The sequence below is a fragment of the Phodopus roborovskii genome, unplaced genomic scaffold (assembly GCF_943737965.1).
Source record: "Phodopus roborovskii unplaced genomic scaffold, PHOROB, whole genome shotgun sequence".
Classification (NCBI taxonomy): domain Eukaryota; kingdom Metazoa; phylum Chordata; class Mammalia; order Rodentia; family Cricetidae; genus Phodopus; species Phodopus roborovskii.
The window spans coordinates 11,530,109-11,546,788 of record NW_026126413.1 but is presented as its reverse complement, the minus strand read 5'-3'; the positions used below and the strand labels follow the sequence as shown (position 1 = coordinate 11,546,788).

At 37.3% G+C, this 16,680-nt stretch overlaps 1 protein-coding gene across 2 annotated transcripts in view; it reads left to right on the top strand.

Annotated features, from left to right (window-relative positions):
* The window catches only part of Fcho2 (FCH and mu domain containing endocytic adaptor 2), a 77,633-nt gene that overhangs the window by 25,550 nt on the left and 35,403 nt on the right, over positions 1-16,680 (top strand). For both annotated transcript variants that reach the window (XM_051183038.1, XM_051183037.1), the window contains exons 6-8: positions 4,186-4,290; positions 7,264-7,362; positions 8,811-8,907. In XM_051183038.1, coding sequence (XP_051038995.1) covers positions 4,186-4,290; positions 7,264-7,362; positions 8,811-8,907 — 301 coding nt within the window. The remainder of the gene's footprint in view (positions 1-4,185; positions 4,291-7,263; positions 7,363-8,810; positions 8,908-16,680) is intronic.

The window sequence follows — 16,680 nt, the reverse complement described above, 5'->3', positions numbered from 1 at the left end:
CCTACATGACAAAGGGTACAGATGTTCCCACCTTATGATAAGTCATAAAGAACCCGGCTCACTGCTGAAAGCTGTGTGAGTGAAACACTCATCTAAGTTCAAAGACTGGGAGATTGGGAGATTGGGGTCTTAGAGGCATAACTATAGTTGCATAATCCTGACCTGGAGTCAGTCTGGAGAAATAGTCCCGTGACTCTTTTGGTCATATCCCTAATATCCTAAAAGGAAAGTAATTTAAAACCATCTTTTAAAAATTTATGTTAAATTAGATCTTGGAGTTGGCCATACATAACCTGAAAGTTACATGGTGGGTGTGAATGATGAAGTAATGTGTGGAGGGTGGACTGCTTCTTGTGTCCCGTGAGCTTCTTCACTTCTCACAGTGGGGAAGAAAAGAGGGAGAACCTAAAAACCTCCCATGTAGAATGAGCAAATAAGTAAGATTCTAGAACACATTTTTTTTTTTTTTTCCTTTTGGACAAGGTTTCTCTGTGGCTTTGGAGGTTGTCCTGAACTCACTGTGTAGACCAGGCTGGCCTCGAACTCACAGATCAACCTGCCTCTGCCTCCCGAGTGCTGGGATTAAAGGTGTGCATCTGGAACTGTGGAGAATACCTTCTAGTACCATGAACACTACCCAGTAGGGGTGCAGCTTCCAGTTGGGTACTAGCTCAACTACTCCATGTTCAGTGATATAAGTAAGTGTTGTCTTTAACAGTAGGGTTTTGCCATCAGGTTGTAGAGAGCAACCAGTAGCATTGGCAATAGCCTGTGATATTTGGGGGTTTCCATGGGGCCTCTATTTTGCCAGTGACTCAGCAAGGTACGTTCCATCACTAGCACTGCAGGTTTTACTTGGTTTGCCTAGCATTTGTAAAGCCCCTGGATCAGTTCTCTGGCACGGCAAAAAAGAAGGAAAGAAAGATTATAAGAACAATTCTGGGGGCTTGGAGAGGTGGCTCAGTGGTTAAGCATTAAGAGCATTTGCTGCTCTTCCAGAGGACCCAGGTTTAGTTCCTAGCACCCATATTAGGTGGTGCACAGCCATCTATACCCCAGCTTTAGGAGATCTGACACCTCTGCTCTCTATCAGTGCCTGCACTCTTGTTCCCAGACCCACATGCGGATGCACATATCTGCACATAATTTTAAATAATAAATGAATCTGAAGAAAGGTTCCATGAAATAAATTGCTTTTAAAAGTATGGACGCAAAAAATAAATTGTGGCCATGGTCATTTTTTAACTCTCCGTTTATGAATATTCTTTTAAATTGTAAATTTCTCAATCATGTCTTTATTAGTATTTGACATATAAATTATTTAGCAAAATGTAGTAGCAGAATAAAAGAGAATTAGGATGAGGGACAAGGGAAGAAGGTCTCCTAGTCAGGCTGTATTGTGTGCTAAGCTGTTACTATAAACCACTCCATGGACTGTAGACTGTTGATTTTTCTTTTGAAACTAAAGATTTAATGAGAAGAAAATCCAAAAGGAAGCCCATATGACTATACCATTAGACTTTTCTTTCTCTCGCTTTGGTTTTTTGAGTCATGTTTTCTCTGTGTAACAGCCCTGGCTGTCCTGAAGCTTTCTTTGTAGACCAGGCTGGCCTCTAACTCAGAAACATTCACCTGCCTCTGCTTCCTGAATGCATGTCATGTAGTGCCATGCCTGACTAGATTTTTTTTTCTAAAATAAATTTTAGCAAACATGTTCATACAGTGTTTCTGGGATAGAATATAGTAAACTTTACAGAGACATTTTATCTACCAGTTGTATTTGAACAGGGCCAGGATGTCCTAGTATTAGTAGTATCAGATGGCTATAGAAGCAAAGTACAACTGTTACAGATTTTATTTACATTCTTTAGGAATGGGCAACTCTGTACAAGTCATTAACTTTGACATGGCTTTATATAACAACAAAATTTAATGATGTGTATTTTTTATAATGTTCCTTGTTAGAAACTTAACAGCTGTTAACAGTTATTTTGCAAATCGGCCTATGTGCCAGATCCTTTCATAAGCATTGTTTTTCCATTAATGTGTTTGTGTCTGTGCATGCTTTGTAGTCTGAAGACAATATTCAGGAATCAGCTCACTCTTATGTGGGTTTCAGAGTTGTCAGGTGTGGCAGCAGGTACTGCAGGTACTTGCTGAACCATGACCATCTCACTAGCCCCAAGCACTTTATCTAATTATATTTCGGTCACTACTGTTCCCTTAAAGATATCTGGTATTGTTCCTGTTTTAGGAGTAAGAGAACAATGTAAAACTCAAAAATATAAAATAGTAAGGGAAGTAAATGGTAGATCCAGAATTTTAACTAATATTCCTCTGGCATTAAGGCTAGTTTTATTTCATGGTGAAATAGTTTGGACAGGTCTGGAGAGATGACTATGAGTTGGATTTCCAGCACCTACGTTAGGCAGTTTAGAATTGCCTGTAACTTCAGTGTCGGGATCTGAAGTTGTTTGTCGTCTGGCCTTGCTATGTATTCATGTATATGTGACAGACGCATACATACCACAAGTAAACATCTTATTTTAAAAGGCAGGAAAACATAGGACATATATGTTTAGTAGAACTTATTATTGAATTTTAGAGAACACAAGGTTATTTATGTAGAGAAGACCATATGTGTCTCTTGCCAATCTCAGCCCACAGCAAAGCTAGTTTTTCCATTTCTAGTTCTTGTCCTGGAAACACAGCGAAAGATAATTACATATTGGCACTGATTGGCCCTACACAGATCTCCTGTTTTAAAGCTTGTACTTGGTTCTTAGCATTACTTTAGACCCCTTAGCAGAATTTTTATCATCTAGTCTTATTACCTGATATGTCCCCCTCACTGTAGTTTGATGAAACTCACTTTGTTCTTACTAAGGATAGGCTTTACCTATTACATTCTACTATTCATTGCTCATCAGAAGATTTGTTATCTCATCAAAGATATGGAGGTATAGAATAGAATATGGAGGTATTTCTATATTGAAACCCTGCAGTTTGTCCTTCATCTTTGAACTCTTACTCCGTAGCCCATCTTCTTATGTTCAAGTTGATCAGCCTTTAGACAGTAGGTATTTCTTCTTTTCCTTGCCATCCCCAGGACACACCTGCTACTCCCAGACCCCTGCCTTTGCCTGTTGCTGCTGTTGTCTATGTACCACTGTCTAGAGCAGTGAAGACTGATTGTAGCCATGTGTCTGCCCCAGTACAGAGCTGATTAGTGTGTCTTTGCCAGAATGTGTCTCATCCAAGGTTTATATTGATTTCTGTGGTCTTGTTACCTTCTGATTTCTATTCATGTATAGGTTATTTTACAACGTCCTTGAGGAAAATGTGTCCTATATAACTTTTCCATGTTCTTCTCTTACTAATATTTTTTTCAGTAAGTAACTGGTAAAATTAAAACTAGATTATTGCCATAGTAGTTTTTTAGATCCTGAAAATATAGATCCAGGAAAAGTAGATAAAAAGTAAAAATAAATTTATTGGAACATCCTAGAAACTGAGAACTATCATGGCAAACCAGGCTTTCTAATTTTGAGTTTTGTTTATAGACTTTAATCAGACATTAAATGAAATGTGTGTGTGTTAATAGGAAAGAAGGAAGACCCACTATTGTAGAAAAGTGTCAGGTGCTTCTGATTGGTGCACTTTTTTCCATTGTCTGGTTTCTCACAGTTGTTGCTTATGGTTATACAATCTTGCTCTGGGGTATAACATGGACATGTTTGAATTTTTTGAATTATATTCCATTACAGAAAAAAGAGTCCATATTTAATTCCTGAGTTGTTGTCTGTCCATAATAAAAAGGCAGTAATTAAGGCAGGCACTAAAGGATTAAACTTTATTGTGTATCATACCAAAACCTTAAAATATACTTCATGTTACCTTACATGAAGAAAGGAAGATGGTTGACTTAGGTTTCGTATGCTTTTGAGGTGGGCTCAGCAGTAAGAGAATGGGTGGGCTTGCAGAGGAGCAGGTCTGATTCCCAGCACCCATACGCGATCTCACAGCCATGTGTAACTCTGGTTCTAGGAGATCTGATGTCATCTTCTGCCCTCTGAGGGCACTAGAAATGCATGTCGTTCAGTCTTTTGTGAAGGCAAACACTCTTTGCACATAAGATTAAATAAAATAAATACTTCTCTTAAAAATGCTTTTGTTTTGTTATAGGCAGCTGTTAAATCTAAGAAAGCTACGGATACTTACAAACTCTATGTGGAAAAGTATGCATTAACAAAAGCTGATTTTGAACAGAAGATGACAGAAACAGCTCAGGTTGGTGTTTTTAAGGCTTTAAATCGAAGACAGGATGCTTATTTGAATACATTGATTAAATAATAGAATGTTTCTGTTCAGATTTTTTAGTATTAGAAAAATTTAAATGAACTGTTTCAGTGCTGTAATAATTTATATTGGCATCTTATTTGGGAGATTGAGGGCCAACATGCCAGCGTACTAATGCTAGTTATACCAGTTACTTTTCACATACTGTGACCAAATACCTGAGAAGGGCTGGATTTACCTCTGCACATGGTTTACATTTAGTTCATCATGATACAGAAGACAGACACTATGAGGCTGCTTTCTTACATCTTAGAGGATCAGGAAGTAGAAAGTTTGGTCTAGAAGTAGAGCCAGCGTAGACTCCTTAAGTCCTGGCCCTATCTTTTACATTTGCCCAAGGATTCCATGCTCTCTCAAAACAGTTCAACCACCTGGGGCCAAGTGTTCAAATACATGAGCTTGTGATGGATATTGTATATCCAAACTATATAACAGTGTCAAAAAGGTTTATTCAAATAAGTAAAAGAGCTGTTTAAAGATCATTAAGTAAAATGAAGGCATTGGTAGATGGTGAAGACAATACTGGTTGTCAGGCTTGACTCGAGTTTATGATTTACTTCTGTGTAAGAAGAAAACTGGAAGATCTCAGTAATGAAGATACAGCAGTAAACAAATGAAAATGCCTTGTTCTCACAGGACTTAAATTTCAGTGGAGGAAGATAGACAATGAAAATATTTGTGCTCTCTTAACTTGGGATAAATTATATGTAATTTGGTGTTCTTTCAGCCCTAGTTGAGGGCTTATTTTAAGGTAGATGCACTTTATGAATCCTACCTAACGCTTCTACTCCCACTCTTGTTTATGTTCTTAGCACCTAGCACCATCAGGAATTTAATTTCATCTAGTAGATAGCAAGAGGACCCACAGTTCACAGTGACTTACCATGTCATGCTGCATATGCTTCATGGTGCTGCAGCTCTGGGCCTGAGGCTAATGATGAGACTTTGTGGGGCATTTAGTCATTATTTTTGAGGAGCTACACCTTGGTGAAGTACATTGGCCCCTTCACTCCTATTTGTTATTGCATCTTTTTCCACTGAAATGTAAATTATATGAGGACAAGGATCGGATACTTTATTTTTTTCTATATTCTCAGAAGTTAAAATAGTTTTTCTCTCTTTGTGGGCATATGTTAGATAGGAAGGAAGTCTTGATAAATCTGAGACTTTGATTGCTAGTTTTTTTGTTTTGTTTTGTTTTTTTCTGTCCTCACTTGAGAAAATGAACAGCTTACATCTCACAAAATAAAAGGTATGCATGCTTGTCTGCATGCATGCAGGTAATCACATCCGTGCTTATCTGTTATGCCAAAGGCACTGTGCTAGTTACAGGGCGTAATCAGGTGACAGTACAGAGGATGGAGGCAAGCATGACATAACATATTTTTATAAATTCTATAAAGGAAAGGACTAGGCTTCTGGGGGTTAGGATAATAGAAGTGACTTAATTTAAATCATGAGGTCGGGAGTCTCCTTTTGTTGAAGTGACATTTAAAATTGGGACTTGGGACTGACAAGATGGCTCAACAAGTAAAGGCCCTTGCTGCCAAGCTTGATATTCAGAGTTCAATCCCAGGAGCCCATTTGGTAGGAAGAGAGAATCTGTCCCTGCAAGTTGTCCTCTGACCTCTACATGAGTCATGGTTCGACCCCCCCCCCATAAAATAAATAAATGTAAAAAGTAAAAATAAATAAAACAGACTTGAAAAATGAGTAAAATAGTAGGGTAGATGTATCCTTGTCTTTGGGGCCATGAGTTTAAAAGTCCAGAAGTATAAAATAAATGTTGTCAGGTGGTGGTGGTGGTGGTGCATTCCTTAATCCCAGCACTTGGGAGGCAGAGGCAAATGGTTCTGTGAGTTTGAAGCCAGGTGGTCTACAAAGTGAGTTCCAGGACAGTTGGGCTACACAGAGAAGTCAATCTTGAAAAACCAATTAAGAATATGTTGCTATTGATTTGTTAATTTTATTTTATTTATTTTTGATTTGTTAATTTTGTATTTCTACTAGTTAAATACTTTCAGTTAACCATTTAAATTAGAATAAGAATTAGAATTTGCTGTTCAGTATTTTTCTTTATTGATGTTATTTAACATTTTAAATTAAATATGGGAGTTTTGCCTGTATAGTCCCAAAGAAGGCATCAGACCCTTTGGGACTGGAGTTAAAGACAGGTGTGAGCCTCCATGTTGTTGCTGAGAATTGAGCCCTGGTCCTCTGGAAGAACAACCAGTGCTCTTAACTGTTTAGACATCTTTCAAACACACACACACACACACACACACACTCTCTCTCTCTCTCTCTCTCTCTCACACACACACACACACACACACACACACACATAGAGTTTGTTTTGTTTGTGTGTTTTTTAGATTCTGTGTGGGCCAAGCTGACCTGCAGCTTGTGTTCTTGCCTTAGTCTCTTGAGTGCTGGCTTTATAGGTAGGAGCCACCGTACTTGGTCTTGACATTGCATTTTTTAACCTCTGAGATAGGATAGAAATCCACCTGCCTCTGCCTCCCAAGTGCTAGGATTAATAGTGTATACCAACACATCCAGCTTTGCATATATATGTACATATACATATATGTGTATATGTATACATGCATATAATTGGGGGGGGGGCTCTCTGTAGCTTTGGAGCCTATCCTGGAACTTGATTAGTAGACCAGGCTGGTATGGAACTCATAGAGATCCACCTGCCTCTGCCTCCCAAGTGCTGGGATTAAAAGTGTGAGCCACTACCACCTGGCAAAACTTTATTAGGTCCATTTGTCTAGAAGCAATTAAAACATAGTGCTAATTTATTTAATTTAGTTGTCTGTATTAAGGTAGCTTCTAAAACTTACATTTGTATGTATATGTGTATATTTTATAATCAAAACTTTTATATTTCAAACCCAGAAATTTCAAGATATTGAAGAAACTCATCTCATTCACATAAAGGAAATTATAGGATCCTTGTCAAATGCTATAAAGGAAATTCATTTACAAATAGGCCAGGTAAATTTTTTTGCTTTATGTTGAAGTGGTTTACGAAATTTTCATGTGCATTTATAGCTCTTTATTAAGTCTTTTATCACATTGTTTAGAAATCATACATATGATACTGAATTATTTCACATGAAGAATGTGTATGTATTTTTTTATTGATCACCAAGCATGATAATTTATTACTATTGCTATTATTACCATTATTTTGTTGTTATTGTTGTTATTTCATGTCTTTCGAGACAGGGTTTCTCTGTGTAACTTTGGAGCCTGTCCTGGAAATAGCTCTGTATACCAGGCTGGCCTCAAACTCATAAGGACACGCCTGCTTCTGCCTCCTAAGTGTTGGGATTAAATGGGTACACCACAAGTGCCTGGCAGAAATTTATTATTTTTTAAAGATTTATTCTTGTTTTTTAAATTGTGTGTGGGTATGTACATATGACTGAAGGTGCTTGGAGGTCAGAGGCATCAACTTTACCCAAAAGTCTGTGAGCCTCTTCCGTGGGTAATGGGGATTGAACTTGGGTCCCCTGGAAGAGCAACCACTAAGCCATCTCTCCAGCCCCAATTTAAATTGTTTTAAAGTAACTAAGTACTAAATAAATGAATAGTTATTTAACTATACTTAATCAGTATTAGTTAGTATATATTAAACAACTGGTTATTTTAAATAGTTACCTGCTCTAAGAATTAACTATATAGTCTTCATTAAAATTGGATGTTGCCAACTTCTGACTATTTCTCTTTTCAAGTTTTACTATTTTAAGGTTAGAGCAGCAACTTCAGAAATTAGAGCATTTACTTGTTTCTTATTTTAGTTATGTGTATGTGGGGTATGTGCACAAGAGAGCAGGTGCCCACAGAATTCAAAGGTGTGAGAGCCCCTCTAGCGGGGTCACAGACAGTTGTGAGCCACATGATGTGGGTGCTGGGAATTGAACTCAGGTCCTCAGGAAGAACGGTAAGTGCTCTTAACCCCAGAGCCATCTCTTCAGCCCTAGAAATTAGAAAATTTAAATGTGCAAGTATTCAGAATGTGTTGAATGATAATCTGGGGTATATTGAAATAAGGAGAGAGAGGAAATGTCTTTTCCTTCATTGTTTAAAATGCAAACATTAGTCAGGCAGTGGTGGCCCAAACCTTTAATCCCAGCACTTGGGAGGCAGAGGCAAGTAGATCTGTGAGTTCAAGGCCAGCCTGGTCTACAAATCGAGTCCAAAAAAAGGAAAAAAATAGAGAATTCTGTCTCTAAAATAATCAAAAGCAATAACTGTCTACAAGGTAATGTTTTGGTAGAGAAGGTAACCAGAAGTTGATCACTAGAAATCTGCCAACATAGTTAGGAAACAATATGGGAGGTAAAAAAAAAAAAAAAAATCTGTAACTTCTTAAATTGCTTTATAAAGTAAGAATGTTAGTTAAAAAAGAAAAAAAAATCTTTATTTTTTTTTAATAGGTTCATGAAGAATTTATAAATAATATGGCTAATACTACAATAGAAAGTTTGATACAAAAATTTGCTGAGTCAAAAGGCACAGGGAAAGAAAGACCTGGTAAGATGATAAACTGCAAGAAAACAAATATTTGCCTTATTATTGTTATTTTTTAAATTATAACTTTATATCATAGAAACTATAAAATGGAGTCAGTCTTAAAAATGAGTCATGTTTGTTTGTTTATTGTATATTTATGTCTGCATATGTACTAGTTTCATGCCTGGTGCCAGAGGAGGCTAGAAGAGGGTGTCAGAACTCATGAAATTGCATTGTGGATGATTGTAAGCCACCATGTGGGTGCTGGGAATTGAAGACAGGTCCTCTGCAAGAGCAACAAATATTCTAAACTGAGACATTTCTCCAGCCTCTAGATTAAGGCTTTTATTACAATCTTTATTAGATAATAATTTAGTTACTTAAAGTGGTTATATAACTTACTCAATGAAACTATTTATGTTTTGATTTATTTGAATTTCTGAGAGTTAGCCACAGATAGAGAAAGCCTGTGTGTGTGTGTGGGGGGGGGGGTTCTTTTTTCTTGTTTTGTTCTTTTTTTTTTTTTTTTTTTTTTTTTTTTTAAGACAGGGTTTCTCTGTAGATTTGGAGCTTGTTCTGCAACTCACTCTGTAGATCAGGCTGGCTTCGAACTCAGAGATCCTCCTGCCTCTGCCTCTCAAATGCTGGGATTAAAAGTGTGCGCCACCACCGGCCTGCCAGAAGGCCTGTTTAATAAATAAAGATGGGGAGCAAATACTAACTCTTCGGCATAGTGGCTTTTCTTTTCTCATTCACATACATTTCTAGGGAATGTTTTTATTGAGTGCTAACTGTGCTAAGCATTAAGAATACACCATGGTGGTGGTGTATGCCTTTAATCCCATTGCCTGTCCTCTATGGCTAACTAGTGGCTTAGCTCTACATTCTGATCTTCAGGCAAGTTTTATTTGTTAGATTACAAACAAAATATCACTACAGGTTGGCTTCCAACTCAGAAGTCTGACTGCCTCTGCCTCTGGAATGCTGGGACTAAAGGCATGTACCACCACCACCACCAGGGTTCTTGATCCTAAGGCCAATTGGAAAAAAATCAGGACAGACCTACTTAAAGATAGAATGCGGATGCTGAGATATCTAAGTGGAGATTTTTATCTTTGTAGTCGGGTTATATCAAACTGTAGTTTTCCAAATGTTATTTTCAGAGCTTGTGCAAGGTGTGTTTACCAGGGACCTTTCTGTGTTACTTTATGACTATATGTATACCTATTATCTAAAAATACTATGAAAAATTAATTGAAGCCAGGATATTTGAACTGAAGTCTGAACCTAACATATAAGCAAAACTTTCCCGTAAGTCACAGGTGATCCCAGGGTATTATGTAAAAACAAAAGAATCCAAAGAATCAGCTTGAAGCTTCAGACATTAGGTCAGAGAATAATTGGAACATTAAAATGTCATGCTGATAGTTCTTCTTAGTCTCTGGAGTGGAGCCTCTAGGATTATTGGCATGCTCCACCATTCTGAGCTTTGGTTGGTATTTTTGATAGTTTTTTTTTGCAGGGTAGGAGGGGACTGAGACAGGGTCTCACTGGGTATCTGTCACTGTCCTAGAACTCAATGTATAGACCAGTCTACTGGTGATACTAGGCTGTCCCTAATGTGATTTTTTTCCCCCCCACTCTGTTTAGTCTTTCTGGGCTTTGCAGCTGGTTTGTATGTGTGCCAATGTCATTTCCAAAGACACAGTATCAAAGACACGTATCATAGTATTTTTCTTCCAAGGAGGATCTCAGAACCCTTCCATCACAGTGCTCCATGCACTCACTGCCAATATTGAGGCCTGGCACTCATGTTGATGTTGTCATCTCTGGCTTAGTTGAATAGACTCTTTGTTTCCACGCGTTGACAAGCCAGTTTGAACAAGTTTAAATAAAAACTTCCCTGCCTTGGCTTTTTTACCATGGAAGGACAGGAATATCAAGGAAGCAGATGCCATTAGACTTGTTTCACTCTCCCCTAACCTCTTACGTCTGCTCGTCGCTGCTTAGCTTCACTTTCTTTAGCTCCTCTTGTAGACAGTCTCTGCATTGCTGTGCAGTAGTCATCAACAGGCCAGTGACCGGGTCAGTTGAGAATCCAGGTAGGAGAATCAAACTTGTGTTTGCTTAGTGGTATATCGGAATTTTAGGGCAAGTGTTTGTTTTTATGGCATGGCTGTGTAGAGTAGAAAGGGTGCATGGGACTGCTCTGCTTCAGCTGCTGTCAGTGGGTAGGGACAGCTCTTTCAGGTTCTTGTTCAGTCTTGTTCAGTAAGGGCTCCTTACAGGGATAGAAAATGTGTGCTTCTCATTGTATAGAATTCATATGTTTAAAGTATTTTATTACCTAAGACGTAATATAGTCTTAGTCTCAGTCTAGTCTAGCTGATTTCTGTTGTTTCTACTGTTTTATAAGGTCCTCCCTGGTAGATGAGTTTCTTTACTAGTTTTAGTTTTATGGGATACAGATTTTAGTGAGAAAACCAGAGGCTATATTATTTTCAAATGCATGTATTCAACTTAGTATATAAACACCTCTCTGGTGGGAGGTGTTTGTGATAGAGACCAGAAAGAATAGGTAATATTTAGTTTTCTGTTACAAGATATAGTACATCTTCTTGAGGTATCTTATGTAAATCAAATCTTTTGAGTGTTCAAATGTTTCCCTACTATTTGAGATAATCATAAAAACTCCTTTATTAGTAGTTAGTACTGCCTGGTTTCTCTGGAATTTGAATCATAAAGACTGGATGCTTTGAATACTACAGCACTCTGTAGCCTGGAAGAGTCGAGAAGAAACAGGTGCTTTCTAATTTAGAGCTCTATTTATATTCTGACTTTATCTTGGTAGCCTTAACTGTTCTTATATATTTAGTTTACTGAGGAGGTATTTACATAACTGATGCTGGTCTGCAACTTGCTGTGTGGCCCAGGGTTTCAAACTCAGACCTTTTGCATCACTTCCCATAGCTGGGATTTTAGGCACACCACTATGCCCGATTTAAAACCCATAGTTTGGTTGTTTCCTATTTTGTAATCTTTCTGTTAATTTTACTGTATGCTTTTATAAAAAATTAGTAACTGGCAGTTATAAGAATCATCAGGATAAATAATTTTAAAAATAATAAGTTTTTAGGCCACAATGTAATGCTTAAAGATAGTTTTGTTTTTTTTTTTTTTTTTTTTTTTGTTTTTTTTTTGGAAGAATTTATCTTTGTTTTCATTACATGCAAAGTAGGTTCTTAGTTTCTAGCTGAAGAAAGAGTCCTAAGTACTGTGATGTCAAAAATACAGATCTTTGAAAGTAAAGATACAAATAGGAGAAGCTTGACAAAGGGTGATGTAAAAACAAATATCCATGAAGAAAAAAGGAGAAAATGAGCTTCCTCTCATCAGAAATCCTACATGAAATTAATGTGTTAGTTTAGCTGGCTGGACTATTTCAGCATACTGCAAATTATAATGTAAAACAAAAACTTGTTGAAAAATGCAACCTATTGGTCATCTTTCTAAGCCCCTTATAGATTTGGTAAAATACCAAGCCTAGAGAGCTTACTGTTCATGACCCTACCTAGACTTCTTTTAACTTTTATAAATTTATTTTAAAATATTTGCAAATAAATAGAAATTTCACATACCCAAATTAACCAGACCCTAAATTTGTACAACTCTGTGAACAAATGGTATTTGGAATTGAAAAACACGGAGCTTTATACTAAATTTTATACTTTTAGTACTGAATGTATTTTATGCACTTAGCTACCACCAAAACCAAAAGATTCATGAGAGAATGAGAACTAGAAAAGTAATTAGATTTATATCTTTTATAACTAAGATTTTTAAAATTGCTTTGTTTTTTTGAGACAGGGTTCTTTCGCATAGCTCTGGCTGTCCTAGAATTCACTGCATAGACCAGGCTGCCTTCCAACTCTAGAAATGTGTCTTCCTTTATCTCTTAGAGTTCTGGAACTAACAATGCACCACCACCACCCAGCAAAAAATTTCTCTTAAGAAAACAAAAATTTTTGTGAATTTTTTTTCTTCTTTCTCTTTTTTGGGGGGTGGGTAGGGGGCCGTTGAGACAGCTTCACTGTGTAGCCTTGGCTGTCCTAGAACTCACTCTGTAAACCAGAGATATGCCTGCCTCTGCTTTTCCTAAGAGCTGGGACTAAAGGTGTGCACCACCATCACCTGACAGCATCTGTTTTATACTTCTGGGCTTTTTATACTCATGGCCTCAAAGCCTAGAACACTTCTACGCTATTTTTCAAGTACAACTTGAGGGAGTTGATTCTCTGCTTCTGTTATGTGGTCTTGGGGATCTAACTCAGATTATCAGGCCCCTTTACCTGCTTAGCTATTTCACTAGCCATTATTATTTCCAATTTTTATTTTATTCCGTTTTGAGACAAGGTCTCATTATAGCCCTGGCTGGCTTGGGGTTATCCTTGCTGACCAGGCTGGCCTCCCACTCAGAGATCTGCCTGCTTCTGCATCTATATTACTTTTACTTTTAATTAGTTACTTAATTTTTGCATTAGGGTTTTACTGTGTACAGCCCAGGCTGGCCTCAAATTACAGATAACTCTTGCCTCAGCATTCCTAAGTGTTAGGATTGCAAGTGTGTGCCACTATACCCAAAAATAATGGTATTTTGTTTTGTTTGTTCTGTTTGGGAGACACTGTATGTAGACCTGGCTGGCCTGGAACTTAAAAGATTTGCTTGTCTCCTCAAAGCTGGGCTTAAAGGCATGTATGTCCATGCCTAATCCAGAACACATGATTTTAACAGCCAAAATAATAACAACAAAAAAATTTAAATCTTTGGGTACTTCAAAGAAAATAGTTGAGTGAAAAAAGAAAAAAAAAAAAAAAACCACACACACACACACAGAACTTCGTTAATTATTAAGGGTGTTCAAATTAAGATTATAAGACTTTTTTAAAATTGTGTCAGCTTAGAAATTGTTTTTATTGATCAAGTTTGAAGACTATGTTTTTTAAATCATTATATTTTAATCAGTGTTCCACAGCCCATTTAGCTCTCAATGATTGCCAAGAAACTGTAGCACTAAGTCAGGTGGATATTTGTTAAAATACAGAATCACTGGCCTGTCAGTGGTGGCACACACCTTTAGACCCTTCTTAGGAGGCAGAGGCAGGTAGATCTGAGTTCAAGGCCAGCCTGGTCTACAGAGTGAGTTCTGAGAAACCCTGTCTCTGAAACCAAACAAAAAACCAAAGTCACAACCCTAGCCACAATAAATGAGAATATGTATTTCCATATGATCTCTGGGTAATTTGTATACAGGATAGCTGGGGAAGCCTTGTCTAGACTTCTGAGCAATAACAACCCCAGTGTCCTCTGGAACTGTACTTCTCTAGTGAGATTCTTGAACCATCAAAATTCAGACTCCTAAATGGACTTGAGTAGGATTCTCTGGGGTTGGAGCCTAGAGATAACGTGGCTTGACAAATCCTCCAGGTGGTCATAACCTTAGATCATTTGTTGAGAAGTGTTGTAGTAGGAGTCTCTTATGGCCAGATGGGATTTGAAACCACCTAATTAAAGAAATTATTTCCACAGGTCCCTTACTGAAATAGATATCCTTGTTATCTGCAGTTTTCAAATGGTTCAGCAAAAAAGAAAAAAAAAAGTATATGGATATATAGAGAGAATTCATATGACAAAAGGAATTCATAAGCAATATAAATGAATCACCCTACATTCACAATAAGTTACTAACTAACAAGGAACCAAGTGATAGAACTAGAATTCATGTCCCACAATAGTTGATTGCCCACAGGCTGGAGGCTGGTGCTCCTCACCCCAGCAGTCTGGCAAGCCCAGGAACAAACTTGAAAATGAGTGTTAGACACCTCTCTGTTCTCCCCACCCAGCGAATACACACTTCTTGGAGTGTGTGGTTGTATGTACTGTGTGCTTTGTCTGAACTCTAATTTGAATCAGGTATTGTTTAGTTGGGAATTTGTGGGATAGTACATGATTTGGATAGCCATGACATACTGAGTTTTGAGTCAATTTTTATTTTATTGTATCTTTTTATGGAAGAACCTTAATAGTCATTCATTTATTTTATATGCAGTCATTTATTTTATTTCATATGCAATCAGATTTGCTGGGGAATAACAGGTGGTTGTAAGCCACCATGAGAGTAGTGGGAAATGAAGCCAAATCTTTGCAAGAACACTAAGTGCTCAAAACTGCCGAGCTGCTCTCCAGCTCCTTAAGGCAATTCTTAATGTCACAGCTGTGAATTTGCTGTTGATGGCTTGAGATTTAGGGTTAATTCCAGGGCCACTGTGAACTGTTAAATATGTCACATACTTTGTATTCAACCTAACACTTTGGTGATTCAAGATTTAGTAAGTTTGTTTTTCCTTTTTATAATATTTCTTAAAAGTTCTTATTCAAATTAGTTTGGGTGACTTCATTAGTTTGATTGCTCTTTGTAGAAACAATTCATTTCTACTTCCTAATAAAACATTACATTTAAGATATTTTGCTTTGGATGACTCACTTTTTGGGAGTGTTCTCTTGGCACTTTAAAAAAAAAATGTGATGAGAGCTTCAAGAGACAGAATCAAATGGTTTTACTTGCTTTTATGCAAACTAAATTGCCCTATGGCCATGTGTAAAACCAAGTGCTAAGAGCAGTTACTTATCTTCACAACAGAATTAATTGAGTCTTAAGCAGTTGAAATTCCATTTGTAGCAAACTAGTAATTAAGATTCTCACTCTGGCTGTACTGTCTTAATGATTAAATGAATTAATTACTTGTTGAGGAAGGGGCTGGAGAGAAACTCCTCTTGTGAAACAGCTCTGAGGTGACATGCTAGCAGGATTTAAGACTGCAGTGACACCAGCTGAGCCAAGCACACAAAGCCGGCCATGTGAAGGAACGTGCCATTTACAACAGGAGGATCTGTGCATGATTAATTTTTTATGAGGAGTCTGTTGCATTATGCTAGGAACTATTGGCATTTCTATTTTTAATGCAAAAATATATGTGGATGGTAATCAGGATAAACCTTTGTATATATTCTGTGATTTCATATTGCAAAAATGTCATTTTCATTAATTTCTTTGGAAACTATCTCATTTTTGAATTGAATTTGAGATGTGTATGTACAAAAGATAAAGAGGAAAATTGATCAAGACATGTCTATAACATATCTAGTCAAAGTTTGTGAGGAAGATAGGAATTTGTTTAATGTAATTCATTTTACTTTTAAAGGATGCCTTTGTTATTTTCTTATATAAAATCATCCAATTAAAAATACCTTTTCTCTATACATACATTTAATTTTTAATTTACATTCACTTATGTATGTGGGTGGGGGCATGTACCCCATGGTATCCTTGTAGAGGTCAGAGAAAAACTTACAGAAGTCACTCTCTCATCATTTATACCATATGGGTTCCAGGGATCAAACTCAGGTAGTCAGGCTTGGGGGCAAGCATCTTTACCTGATGAGCCATTTTTCCAGCTCTTTCCCCCCCCTTTTTTTTTAAGTTAGGATTATTTAAGAATTACTACTGAGGGGCTGGGAGAGATATATCAACAGTTAAGGCACTTGCTGCTCTTTCAGATGACCTGGATTTGGTTTCCAGCACATGGCAGCTTACAAGTGTCTGTAAAGTTCCAGGGAGATTTGACACCCTCTTCTGTCTTCCTTGGGCACCAGACATGTATGTGGTATATATCTACATAGGCAGGTTCTCACACAAAATAAAGAAAAATATTTTTTAAAAAAAGTTATTACTGAGG